Source organism: Cheilinus undulatus, linkage group 16, assembly GCF_018320785.1.
Source record: "Cheilinus undulatus linkage group 16, ASM1832078v1, whole genome shotgun sequence".
NCBI classification, from domain to species: Eukaryota; Metazoa; Chordata; class Actinopteri; order Labriformes; family Labridae; genus Cheilinus; species Cheilinus undulatus.
In genome coordinates this window covers 16,292,290-16,304,932 of record NC_054880.1, presented here as the reverse complement: position 1 = coordinate 16,304,932, position 12,643 = coordinate 16,292,290, and the positions used below count along the sequence as shown (strand labels likewise).

The 12,643-nt window shown below is 39.5% G+C and overlaps 1 protein-coding gene across 3 annotated transcripts in view; it reads right to left on the bottom strand.

Annotated features, from left to right (window-relative positions):
* The window catches only part of samd12 (sterile alpha motif domain containing 12), a 173,059-nt gene that overhangs the window by 108,390 nt on the left and 52,026 nt on the right, over positions 1–12,643 (bottom strand). For all 3 annotated transcript variants that reach the window (XM_041809437.1, XM_041809435.1, XM_041809436.1), the window contains exon 3: positions 11,399–11,528. In XM_041809437.1, the coding sequence (XP_041665371.1) occupies positions 11,399–11,528 (130 nt within the window). The remainder of the gene's footprint in view (positions 1–11,398; positions 11,529–12,643) is intronic.

Sequence of the window (12,643 nt, the reverse complement as noted above, 5' to 3'; positions counted from 1 at the left end):
ATGAGTCTCACTGCCCACACTGTGTTCCTGCTCTGGTAATCAGCTGGTATTAGCGTCTACTCACTCAAGCTCTAAGCCAAGCCCATTTTGCCACGACCTCTCTCTACCCAATCCCAATCATTCTGCTGCTGTCATATTTTAAAAATGTCCTCCTCTCCACCGTCAGTCTGATTTTCCAGCGCAACTATGCAACCCTCCTCCACCCCAGCCACCTCCTTGCCATCTCAACAGTGTCCAGGTCCACCTCCTGCAACCTGCTGCCTGCAACCCTGGGGACTACACACTTTAAGTTTGTATAAATATTAAAGGTAACCATGACAACCTCAGCCAATGTGCATTAACAAAGGCACTTTGTAAAAAAAAGTTGACACAATTTTGGATACTTTTTAGATATCACATTCTTTAAATGATAAATTATCCATTATTTTCTACATCTGATAGGACAGAAGAGTAGCAAAGCTACCAAAGAAAAACAGATAAATGTCATATTTTTGGTCCAAAGCTCCTTATTAATAGGCTATCACTATCTGTACTTCTGCTGTTTGGTAGAAAGACAAATGACAATCTGTTTTAACAGATGTATAAGATAAGTAGATCTTGAGTTAGAAATTCAAAAGGGTCATGATTCCATCTGTTTAGCTATCTCAAAGTTTCTCGTCAAAACTGTATTGTTTTTTTCTTGATATAATATTTGAACACAATCTGACATTTTATTTAGGCTACATTCGCCTTTTTTTACTGGCTGTAAATAAATCATAACGTGAGCTAATTAATGTCTATTCTGTCCATTTTAACCCCCTGGTCTTTATAACCCAGGATTATAAAGACCGTGAGTGCATACTGGTCTCATAGCCGAGTTCTTTTTTCTCTCCTTCCTCAAGTAGACAGTCTGAGGCTACTGTGTTTTGGTTTTGATTTGTTTTTAGACTTAACCTACAGCTTAAGTGCTCCTTAGGTCTACTTGTCTATCTGTGCCCTGCACAGACAGATCTGGACATTTTCTACTGTGATATGGAAGTGATTATCACAAACATTTTTAATCATGATTATATTATGACAGGTACGATTGATGCTGGTTACCATTTTATCTGAGTTGCATCAATTTAATCCTGGAAAGTTAGCAAACCTAACTACTGATTTGAAGAGAAGGGCTTTTCTAAAAATGTTGTTCAAAAAATCTCATTTGTTTTCTTGGTAAATGTAGAAAAAAAATGTTGATTAAATAGTCTTTCTCCACCTCTCAGAAAGAAAATTTAAGCTAAGCTAAGGGACTGCTAGCAACAATTTACAAGTTGCACTGTAAGTAGCAGCCTGTTTCAGGTGAACTACCTCAGGAGGTTACATGCCTGTTGGAGGTATACAATTGTTGCACATTTAACAGGGGTGGGTCAAGAGGAGGAGCTGGGTAGTGTGATTTGCAGATATCTTATATGCAGGGGATAAGCATCTGGCGCATGGCCAGAACCTTCTACCGCCAAAATCCAATCAACCCTGAGTCAGAATGGACCTTTGTGCAAAGTTTGAAGAAAATCCCTCAAAGGGTTTGTGAGATATTGTGTTCACATGCAAAGGATAAACATCAGGGCTGATGACCTTGACTTTTTAACCTATGCCCCACAGTACAGTATCAGTTCATCCTTAAGTCAGAGTGGACATTTGTACAAAGTTCGAAGAAAATCACTGGAAATGTAAGAATAATGCATTCTCAAGAACAGCCTGAACAAACCGTTGAAGTTATGCACGTACTCATGCATGGACAGACAAAACCATGATGCCTCAGCCTCAGTTTGTCGATAGAAATAAGATTGTTTTAACAATGTTCCTGAATGAAAATTTTTTGTACATACACCAAAGCCCACAACATGTAGTTTTTGTCCAGCTGCGTAGCTCTAGTACCATCTGTTTTCACCATGAGTAGTTAGCTTCCTAATAGCCACCATTACAGCTGAGTGGCCAGCTTCAGGTGATAGTTGTGAAATACAGACCAACAGCCTGTTTGTTCCACTGCCCACCTGCACTGCTCACTTGTTTTGAATTAAACAGTCTTTTAAATCAAACTGAGTCAAAAATTTTTTATTTATTTCAACCACCTTTTCTTAAAACACAGGATTATAGGGAGAAAAACTGTTAAAAAGTGACCCTTTTTTACGTTGCTTTAAATTTCTGTGATTTTGCAAACATTTTAAACATCACTGATAACAACATACTACAGAAATCCTGACATGGATACCTAGAATATTTGACGCTCTTGAAATCTTAGTGTGACTTTTCCCATAAACAACCATAATATGTTTCCTTAGACTCGCTTGGCCTGTTCTATTTTTATCATTCAAACCTCCGGGTTGTGACACGGCTTTCTTAGCTGGAGTGCCACAGCTGAACTTGTACTGGTGAGAGGCGAGTGGGACGCACTCAGCACGGTGTGAGAAGATTACTGTAATCGAGACGGTAATCACATGGCCTCAGAGTGGAGATGAGATGAGTCGTCTTTGGCTGAATCTCTAATTTTCTTGCTATGATCATTACAGCAGGCTAACAGGCCACATGAGCTGTAATGAATTGAATATCAAGAGTCCATTTTTTCTTTTTTTTTTTTTTTTTGTCAATGCTCTACCTTTGTATGATGATAAATACATAAAAGAAAGAATATTTACTTGTATTCCCCTTCTTATCACTGAGGATTAAATTTCAAACTGTCCGTATGGAAAAACAAGGGCATCATGTTCAGGACATACAATCGACAGGACAGTAATTAAGCTTACATTACCCGTTGCTATATAATTGTCATGCCAATAGCATCATTACCCACGATTCCTTCTGTCTGTGGATTAAAACCATCCCTAAACAATCTAACTCTCATCAGCAACGAGCTGTTCAAATGTACTCTTTGGAAATTACACAAAACAATGGCCGCCAGTGGAGCCGTTCTGTCACCTCGTAAGTTGATATGCCACCATATTTGCCCCCTTCCCTTGTTTACTACCCGCCTGTTCCTCTATCACACAGCAGTGCTTTTATGACAGCAGTCTGTGGTGCCTGCTGAATACCTATTCTCATCACTCTTGTGCTGTTTAGGCCTGTTGCTAGGTGTCCTCATCTGGCTTTAAAATAGAGTTTGTCACCTTTCATCCGATTCTGCCGCTCATCAAATCTACATTTTGTCCACAGCATGAGACCTGCCAGTGGACGAGGAGATGGCATGTGCGGCTGTTATTTTTCAAAGTAGAGGGATGATGATGGATCCGTGGAGCAGAGGTGGCTGAACAGAGGCCATTTAAAAGAACTGGAGTGGTTTAGTATGAGCTGCTCGATACAAGCCACCCCTCATTAAACCGCTAATATTACAGGCTATTAATTATTCACACTAAGGTCTTATGACACCGTACATCAATAGATATGATGAGGCTGGTTATTCATCTATCTGAGTATTCCTGTGTGAGGGAAAACAGTCCAATCAATGAATAATAGGAGCAGTGTTTTTCACACTGAGGTTCCAATTCAATCTTCTCTCAGGTGTCCATTTCATCTTACTTTAGGGTATTTTCTTTGTCAAAACTATTTTCAAATTAACGTTATTATTTGTTCTGCCTTTAACACCTGTCTGCTTGTCTGTCTCCTTTAACTGAGTGTTGATGAATAAGGCCTTACATTACTGGTCTTTTTTTCTAGGATTCACGTAAATTGGCACATCAACATGCACAGTTATGATAACCTACAGTTATAACTTGATTAGGCATTTAAAGGGAACATATTATCCAAAGATCACATTTTCAGGCTTTTCTATCAAAAATACATGCCCCTGGCCTCTCCACAAGCTCCGCCCTACCGCCAGCTGAGAGGAGGATTAGGAGAGCCACATCCATTAAGCCACATCCATTTCCAAAGAGGGGCGGAGTCAGGGGCGGAGTCAGACAGCTCAGTAACATTTAAAGCCACTGACACAGAGCAGCTCGTTCTTAGCAGGGCTGAAACAGAGAGGTTTTTAGACATAGAAAAATCCTATACTGTAGTGTTTTTTCGCAAAAGACTTCACAAGCATGATTTCGGGACCTCTTAGACCAATATAAACTTGTCTTAAAATGTTAAAATATGTCCCCTTTAATTGGACTGCTATCCTTGTCCAAGCATCAGGAGGAGAATTGATTTACTGATGGAAGTACAGTATATCTACCACTACAGGAGAAGACGATATGCCCACTTCCAGTTAGTTGACCTACTCCCTGTTGACCATGCTATCGAGTCAACAAGCAGCTAACTAGCTGTAAGTCAGAAATACAATGCACCCTATCGCTCTAGCTTATAATGATAACTGAAGGCAGATGACAACGTGACTTCTGTCATGATTAACACTTATGTTGTTCTACTCCTAGGTCAAAGTTGGTGGATCATTTGCAGAACATCTAGTTGAGTTTTGGTCCAATTTAATTCTACATATGCAACAGTAAATTAGTCTTGGACAACATCAAATGTGTTATTTCTGAAAATCCTGTCTAGCACAACTTGAGCTGGACTTACAAATTTGGCTGCATTTTAAAAGTTCAGAAAAAGACAATACCAAACACCAGCGACAACAACAACAAAAACTAATGAAACGCTTTTACCTTATAGTTGTGGTTTTCAGGTCTATCTGACAGTACAGTTACAATTTACAGGAAGAACGGTATCTACCCCATTTGTAAAAACCAACCTGGTCACCTGCTTTCAGCACTATGTAACTTTGGTCCTGGTTCACACACCAGCCTTCAGCCAAAAAGAAGCCAGTTAACCCATCTTAGTATTGATTGATCCACTGACTCAGGCCAAGAGATGAAAGGGAGATGGTGACAAATGAGTAATTACTGGACTGGCTGACTCTATGTTGCTGCTCGATCATTGCAACTGGTGACACTATTGCCATACAAACTAGTATAATGATGCGCCTCATGCTTGCATACAACTAAATAAATCCATCTTAGACCAGAAAGTGCTCTTCCAGGGACGTCACCAGGATTGAAAGATGGAGGGCCTGTATTTTTTTTATCCCATCTTAAAAAGCCCTGCTTTCTTTGTAAGACCATCTGCCGGTCTTTTCCTGAGCCTTCTGAAGGTCTTCCAGTCTAAGCGAGTTTATAAGTTGGTATTTAAAAGTGTTGGGTGAGTTCACAGAAAAGATGTTGGAAAACAGATCCATTAATGCATTTAGTAAAGTAGAAATGTGGAATAAAATATCTAAAAATATAGTTATTCAACTCCTCCCTTCTTCTTTCAGCCTGTCCATGCTTTTTTAAAATAAATCGTTTATTTCTACCTGACACTGATATTCTCTGTGTGTCTCAAAACAGTCCATAATAGCACTGTGCATAAATTCTGACAATGAAATTGCACTTTGAGATATTTATTAGGTGCTAAAGTGCACCAAACTAAATTCTTTTATAATACAGCTTAAAACAAACCGTCCACACCCAGCTCCAATTCTTTGATATTTTACTCACAAAATAGCCAAGGTCTCAGCTTTTCATTTGGGTTTTCTAATCAGTAATCAAAATGACGCAGCTTTGAACAATGTGCTGTTAATCATTGCATGATTTTACACTTGTAACAGTTTATAAGTTTCTTAACCCACTTCTGCAGCCGGCCGGCCTCTACAGCTGGATGTAATTCTTTGTGAGTGCCTTCAGAGAGTCTCTGCATTTCCACACTGTGATGTAATGGCCTTCTTGGACAGAAAATATAACTTAATAGTGACTCACCCTTTTATTCTCCCTCTCTTTCCACCCTCTTGCCTCTGATTACCTATGTCATCACACCTCATGATTACATCTAAGGTATCGGAAATGGTGTGTTTAGCTAATTTATCTTACCGAACTTTTCTCCCACCAAAAGAGCTCCGTCCTTGTAATTACAACGGATTAGGGACTAATATCTAATTATGCCCTAATATGCTTTAATGCATTTTTAATGGCAGCTGGGTGTTAAAGTCAAAGTGGGCGCTGCCTCTGCTGGGGGTGGGAGGTGAAGATTGAGGGAGCGTACGGCTTTCTTGGCAGTATCGGCTGAAGGGGAGGATGGGAAAACATTGATTTCTTTGGCTGAGGTTTCAGGAGCCTTGCAGGGAGGCAGCTGCTGCATACTGAAGTCATTCTGCATTTAAAACGTTGCAGAAGGCCTGAGACGCAGTAAAAATGCATTTCCCTCGCTGCTGTTTTATGTCTAAAGAGGGAGGACACAAACGCCTGTTTGAATTATGATCTGGAATAGAGAGCATTTATTGATTTGCTACTTTATGAAGGGATGACTACATCGCACAGACAAGTGAGATTGAGTACCGCTGGCAGGCAAAAAAGACGTGCCAGTGTTCTGCACTATAGATGGAAAACAGAGTGAAAACACGCTATGGTCTGGAGACTCAAAGTCAAGCCTTTTCATGCAGATCCACGCACACAAAAACACTTCTAGTCTTTAAGGGTCAGAGCTATAATGACGAGCACACTGAACAAATAGACGCTCTCATCCACACACTTATAAATGTATTCATACCCACTGTTTGTTTGTCTTTGCTTGATTGTTTCACTACATTATTCCATTCATCATTTGTTTTCCAGCTTGTTTATTCTAATAGGCTGTAGGAACAGAAAAATATCTGCATAACATTTCAAAGATTGATTGGGATGCAAATTGCCTTGTGAGCCCAATTGCTGTGGCTCGGCCTGTTTTAATTGGCTTCTGTTAATTAATGCTCCATGTGAAGACAAACTGAATTACTCACAGGTTTTGTGCATGTCATTATCGCCTAATTGAGCCAGCAGGAAAGCATGAGTGTGTATTTGTGTAATGTATGTGCATACATATTTGGTTAACCCTTTCCTCTCTGGTATGATGATGTTAAAATAATTAAGGAGTAAAAACAAACACAGGTCATTAAGTTAATGGACCATTAGGAAGCTAAGTTCTAATGGTTTAATCACAGGGAGACTAACAAGAGAAAATGCCATTTATTTAGTGTCTAAAATGAATGCATTATGTGTGACAGAATCACAGACCATACATTTTAATGTTAGATTCATTTTACATCATTAGAGATGGACATCATGAGAAATTCTGACCACATGAAATAAATAAACTAAAAAATAGTGATCCAACAGTGATGTTATTGCAGCAGTGTTTGAGATGCTTCTTACATATTGCTGGCCAAAACCTTGTATCTCCAAAATCTGCATTTTTCAGGAAAAAAAAATGTATTTTTCACTCAATTTAACACTGAATGGTCATAGTCAGCATATTTTTTTACACTCTTTAATGCTTGAAATTTATTTAGAACCCACTGAAAGATGTGAAAGGTGACAAATTGTTATGATTTATGAAAAAAAAAAGAAAAAAAATGAAGACACAAGGCCTGATGCCAGCGATATGGAACAGAATGAATATATAACACCTAAAAATGAGAAGTCCTCTCTACTGGCTAGCTTCAGTTAAGGCAATAAGGTCCGCCTACCCAATGTTAACAGACAGTACATGGTTCAAACTTTGAAATCAAACTACATGTCACATGGTTCTTTTCTGCTACGTGGAACCAGCTAGGCTTGTTTCAACTTAACTTTGGATTGATTTTCCATTATGGAGAATTGAGCGTATATCATTAGTTCAGGCAGGCCACGGATCGAGATCAGCTGATCTCAAGCAAGCCCTCATCAGCTGACTGCCAGATGATGAGGGTAGCTGTAGGCTAATAGCACTCATGCTGCCATATCTAAACTGCTCTTCCTGGCTATGCTTTGCTGCGCCTTCTGGAAGCTGCTATTTGCAACCCTCCTCCACCCCAGCCCCTCCTTTATGCTTCATAAGCCTTAATCAATGTTATCCTGTTGTCACTGATGCTGCGTCTGATCTGGGAGATTATTGCTGCTTCTCTCCCTGCCTTAATCCTTTCTATGCACAGGAAGAGCAGGAGTGTGTGCTGTTCCAGCTTGATGCTTTCCACATAGACTGATGGGAGAGCAGGGGGATCCAAATATGTATGACAGCAATAAGAGCAAATCAATTACTTCTAATAAAGAGAAATATCTATAACCCTGAAAACACTGTGTCTTTCTTGACAAGTGGTCCTGACTGAACTGGTACTTTTGTTGTTGTAACCTCTTGCAGATTTAAAGTGAGCAGAACCTATACTAATCTGCTACGTCAAACCACTGTCAACAACTGAGTGCCTGGAGAGTACCATCACTAGGAGCATCACAAATGGGATGTCCAACACAAGGAAAATAAAGGGCCTTTTGCTTTGAAAAGCACAAACCAGAAGTGTTGGTGAACCACGTTTATCTTCCTTGCGACATATTTTACTGATGTAGAAACATGAAAGTTTCAGCAACAGTAAAAGTTTGAAGAAAAGCTTTCATCGAGAGGGGTCTGGCTACAGTCAGCTGCTCTCAGACACTCCCTCCTGCATACACCACCTCCTGCAGACCACCACTGTGAGATGCCACCTCTGTCAGGTGTCATTACTGCAGCTCCTCCGGTCATTTCTACTGTTCAGATTCTGGCTCCAAATGTGTAATAAGCAAGTGTTGTGGGGGTATTTTGGCTTCACCTTACTACAACAGGAGGAAGTGAGGATGGACCATCTACCTTCCTTACATTCAATTTTTCCAAAATGCTTCCATTTTATCCCAGATCTATAAATCTCTTTGTAAAGAGAAATTACACTATAGTCAAATAAAGAGAGAAGCAAAATGCCACAGTGGTTCAGAGAGCATTCAATGAACTGTGGGTAATCTCTGGGACCTACATGCTGCCGAGGAGATGTATGTGCAGCTGCAAGATTCATATTATCAGGCCATTAAACAGAGGAGTCTAAATCTAAAAAAAAACCCTTGGTGCAAACATGTAACAGCCAAAATACATCAAATGGAAGAACGGGCAGTGTGAGTCATAACGCCGCTCATCATGACCGCAGAGCAATTCATCCTGCCAGCCGGCCAGCCACAGAGTCAAGGAGGTCCTCCACAGACAACAAACAAACATATTAATGTGATCATTCGTGCTCTGAGAGGCAGAGAGCGCGGCAATTAACTCTCGTCTGTTACTATGCCAATCGGAGTGTCGTTAGCGCCGGGGTGACCTTGAGGAGCCTCGTTAGGGGAATGATTGACGTGACGACTGTTGTCAGGGGTAACGCTTGACAGTGGGAAGGGAGGGATGGACAGACGGGTAGGCCGGGTGGCGAGGCTGCAGGTGGCAGGCAGTGGGTGCAGAGCTGCACCTGGGATGTTATAAATGTGATCCGGCTTCATCAGGATGAGAAATGACTGATGCAACAGAGAGGAAGAGACGAGACATGCTGGTTCGAGTTTTTACCGTCAACTAAACCGCATAATGGAGTGTTTCAGTTGTTTGTGCGTGACTTTAAAGTTGTCTAAAACATGTCAATAAACACAAATTTAAACATGACTGTAACATTTAATGAATGCTAATGTATCTTCTTGGTTAGACTCTTTAATATCTTTCTAACAGGCAGCAGGGGAGGACTTCACAGGCTGCAAGTCACACTGTATATAAATCTATGGAAACCGACCATATTTCTCACCTGATTAGAAGTGGAGGAAAATGTACTTCACTATTAGACTTATTGTTTTTAGAGAAACTAGACCCCAGAGTTTTGACTGAGGTGCATCTACCCTTGAGATTGACAACATCTCGAGACAACCACAGCCAATTCAAACCCCTAAATCACTGATCATCAACTGGCGGCCCGAGGGCCATATCAGGCCACCACAGCTTCCTGTCCGGCCCCTAGAAGTTCATTAAATTCAGAAAAGGAGGAAAAGAAGATGTTCTGATTTTAAGACTATCTTTTGGCTTTGAATGTCTGCCGCTGTTAAATCCACCTCAAAAACAATTGATATTCAAATAGTTTTAGAATGGCTTAATAATTGATCTGTTTTAACAGAATTTCACATGGCAGCAATTATTAGTAAACATTTTATAAAAAAACGTGTTAAAATGACAGAATGATGCCAGATAAAGTGGTGAATAGAGGTTGGGTGAAAGTGGCAAAAATCGGTCTCAAGGTGGCAAAAATGATCAAAAATGGATTGCGTGGCAAAAAATGTTGCAGAAATACAAATACTAATACAATGGTATTAATCATTGTTTATTTCACTTTTTGTTTATTTGAAAGTTTGGCCCCCAGAGTCTCTGTCAAGACTAAATCTGGCCCTTGATCAAATGTACTTGATGACCCCCTGCCCTATGTCTCTACAACATGGCACAAAATGAAATGTAAAGTTCACACATTCAAGATTTCTGTTGTGAAGAGCAGTAGTTCTCAACTGTCCTAGCTTTGGGACCGGCCACAAGTTCCATAATGACAAATCCTGACTCAAATTTCTCATTATTTTGTCAATCAGTGGGATTTATTGAATAAAAGACGGTGCTATTTGGACAGCAGGTAGAAATGTGACAAAACAGACTGAAGAAAACAAGAAAAATAATACAAATAACAAATAATATTTCTGGAATAATCCAAAATAAAATAAAAAAAAATCTTTCAAGGAAGATTCCCCAAAATTCCCTGAAATTTTCCTTAAAATATGCTGAAATATTAATAATACAATACGAGAACTTTATTTATCCCCTTAATGGGTAAGATTGATGAAAGTTTTGATCTACGCTTTTATTTGGATGTAAAATTTTGCTCTAACTTCATTTATCAAAAGGTTTGCAGTACATCAAAAACGAATGTAATTTCCCCTCTAAAACATCACATGCCACAGATTTAACCTCATTTAAATCTCATAACGTACAAAACTACAAATGAACTTTATGCCACATTAATAGGCCTCTCTGTTAAGGGTTGATAAGGCGCATAAATATCTGTACAAGTCCAAATGTGAGTAAATAAGTCAAGCAAAAAAAAAAATCAAAATGTTATCACAGCAGGTCGGCAGGTTTGTGGTCTCCAGTGATTTGACAGTCTAGCTGAGTTGTCTAGTGTGTGCGTTCAGAGGATTAAAGACAAAAGATGGTTTGAAATTGTCCAAATGTCTGTAATCTTCGACATTTTAAAAATCGTTAAAGATTTGAAAATCTTTTAGTGTGTGGCCGGCCTAAATACAGAAACATTTCACTAATTAAACTGGCAAAAGTCTGCAACTGTGAAATTTGTGCATAAAATCTTCTATTATCGATCCTAGGCTGTCCAGGATGTTCCCTACCTTTTGCCCATCACAGGTAGAATAGCTCCAACCCTCTTGTGGTTGTGAATGGAATAAGGAGTCACTTAAACTTACATTCTTTCCGATTCTGAAGCTCAGTTCAACCTTTCACAGATCGTCTTGACCTGGACTCACATCAAGGGCAAATGGATGTTTAGGAGTGCTTCCTCTCATGAAGCCTCTATCAGTGTAAAAGTGTGTAATCGTACCTGTGATATCATGCTGTTTGAAGGAGTCGCTGTAGATCTGGTGCTGGTTTGGACAGTGTTTCTTCAGCCATTTACACACGTCCTGTTGGGTCCACAGAGCCACTGGCTTAGACAGCTTCACATACCCTGGCTGAAAGGAACAAAACATTGACAATTAACAAAAATTTAAAGACATTTATGTAAAAAAATAACCCACAAGTGGAGTTTTACTAGAGCAGCAAGTCCTATGTTATACAAGCAGTCATGTATGTGAATGTATTATTAAAACAAAAAGCTGTTGATGGACTACATCATTCACTTTTCATCTAGTGGATATGTGGTCAAGACTGCACTCTTCCTCTGGTCATAGTGCCTTTATGTGACACCTTCTACCTGACTGATTTTACCATATAATATTTACAGGCGACTGTTTGACATTTTACTTCAAGGATCAATAAACTATTAATCTTTTAAAGTAGGAAGACATAAGTCAAAGTCAGGAGGGTTGGCAATGAGTTATTTATACCGTCTAACCCTCTACACCGGATGTTTGGATAAATCTTGCATGCGTTGTTAAGTCACACACTTTTCCAAACGTATCTGTTAAAAGCCACAACTTCTCTTCACACTTTACTGGCTGACTCTACATAAATGAATCTATGGTTGCTGGTTTTGTCCACTACACACATGGAGCCATAGATAGCTGGCTTCACAGCTTTGCAGAATGTGTAAAAGAGCAAAACTTCTGCCTGTTTGGAAAAAGTTACACTGATTTAAATCAATTTAAAATAAAGAGCAGACACATATATGGGGCTAAATTTCCTCTCTTGGAAAAGAAAACCTTTTGCAATATTTAGAGCAGCTTTTCTTGACAGGTTGCCTTCCTCTAACAGCACATATTCAGCAGTGCAAAATAACATACATAATAACATGACAAAAACATGATAAGAACAGAGCTCTACCCTGAGCAGAGACCAGGTGACGGCTGCTGTTTTGACTGATTTGTTTTCTGGGTTTGTGTTGTGCCGTTGTTGTTTAGAGAAAATAGTACGAGATTTGAGATGAGACTGAAAAATGACTGTTAAATCAAATAGTTCATGTTATCATAATAGTTATGCTTATAAAGCATATGAAGAGCTCTGGTTTCCATCTGAGGTACATTTGGAGTCAAAGCACTGCTGTCCAATCACGTATCAGCAGGTTCTGGTGTATACATTTAAAAACAAACACAGGCAGAACCATATCAACCCTAATGACACACCAGCT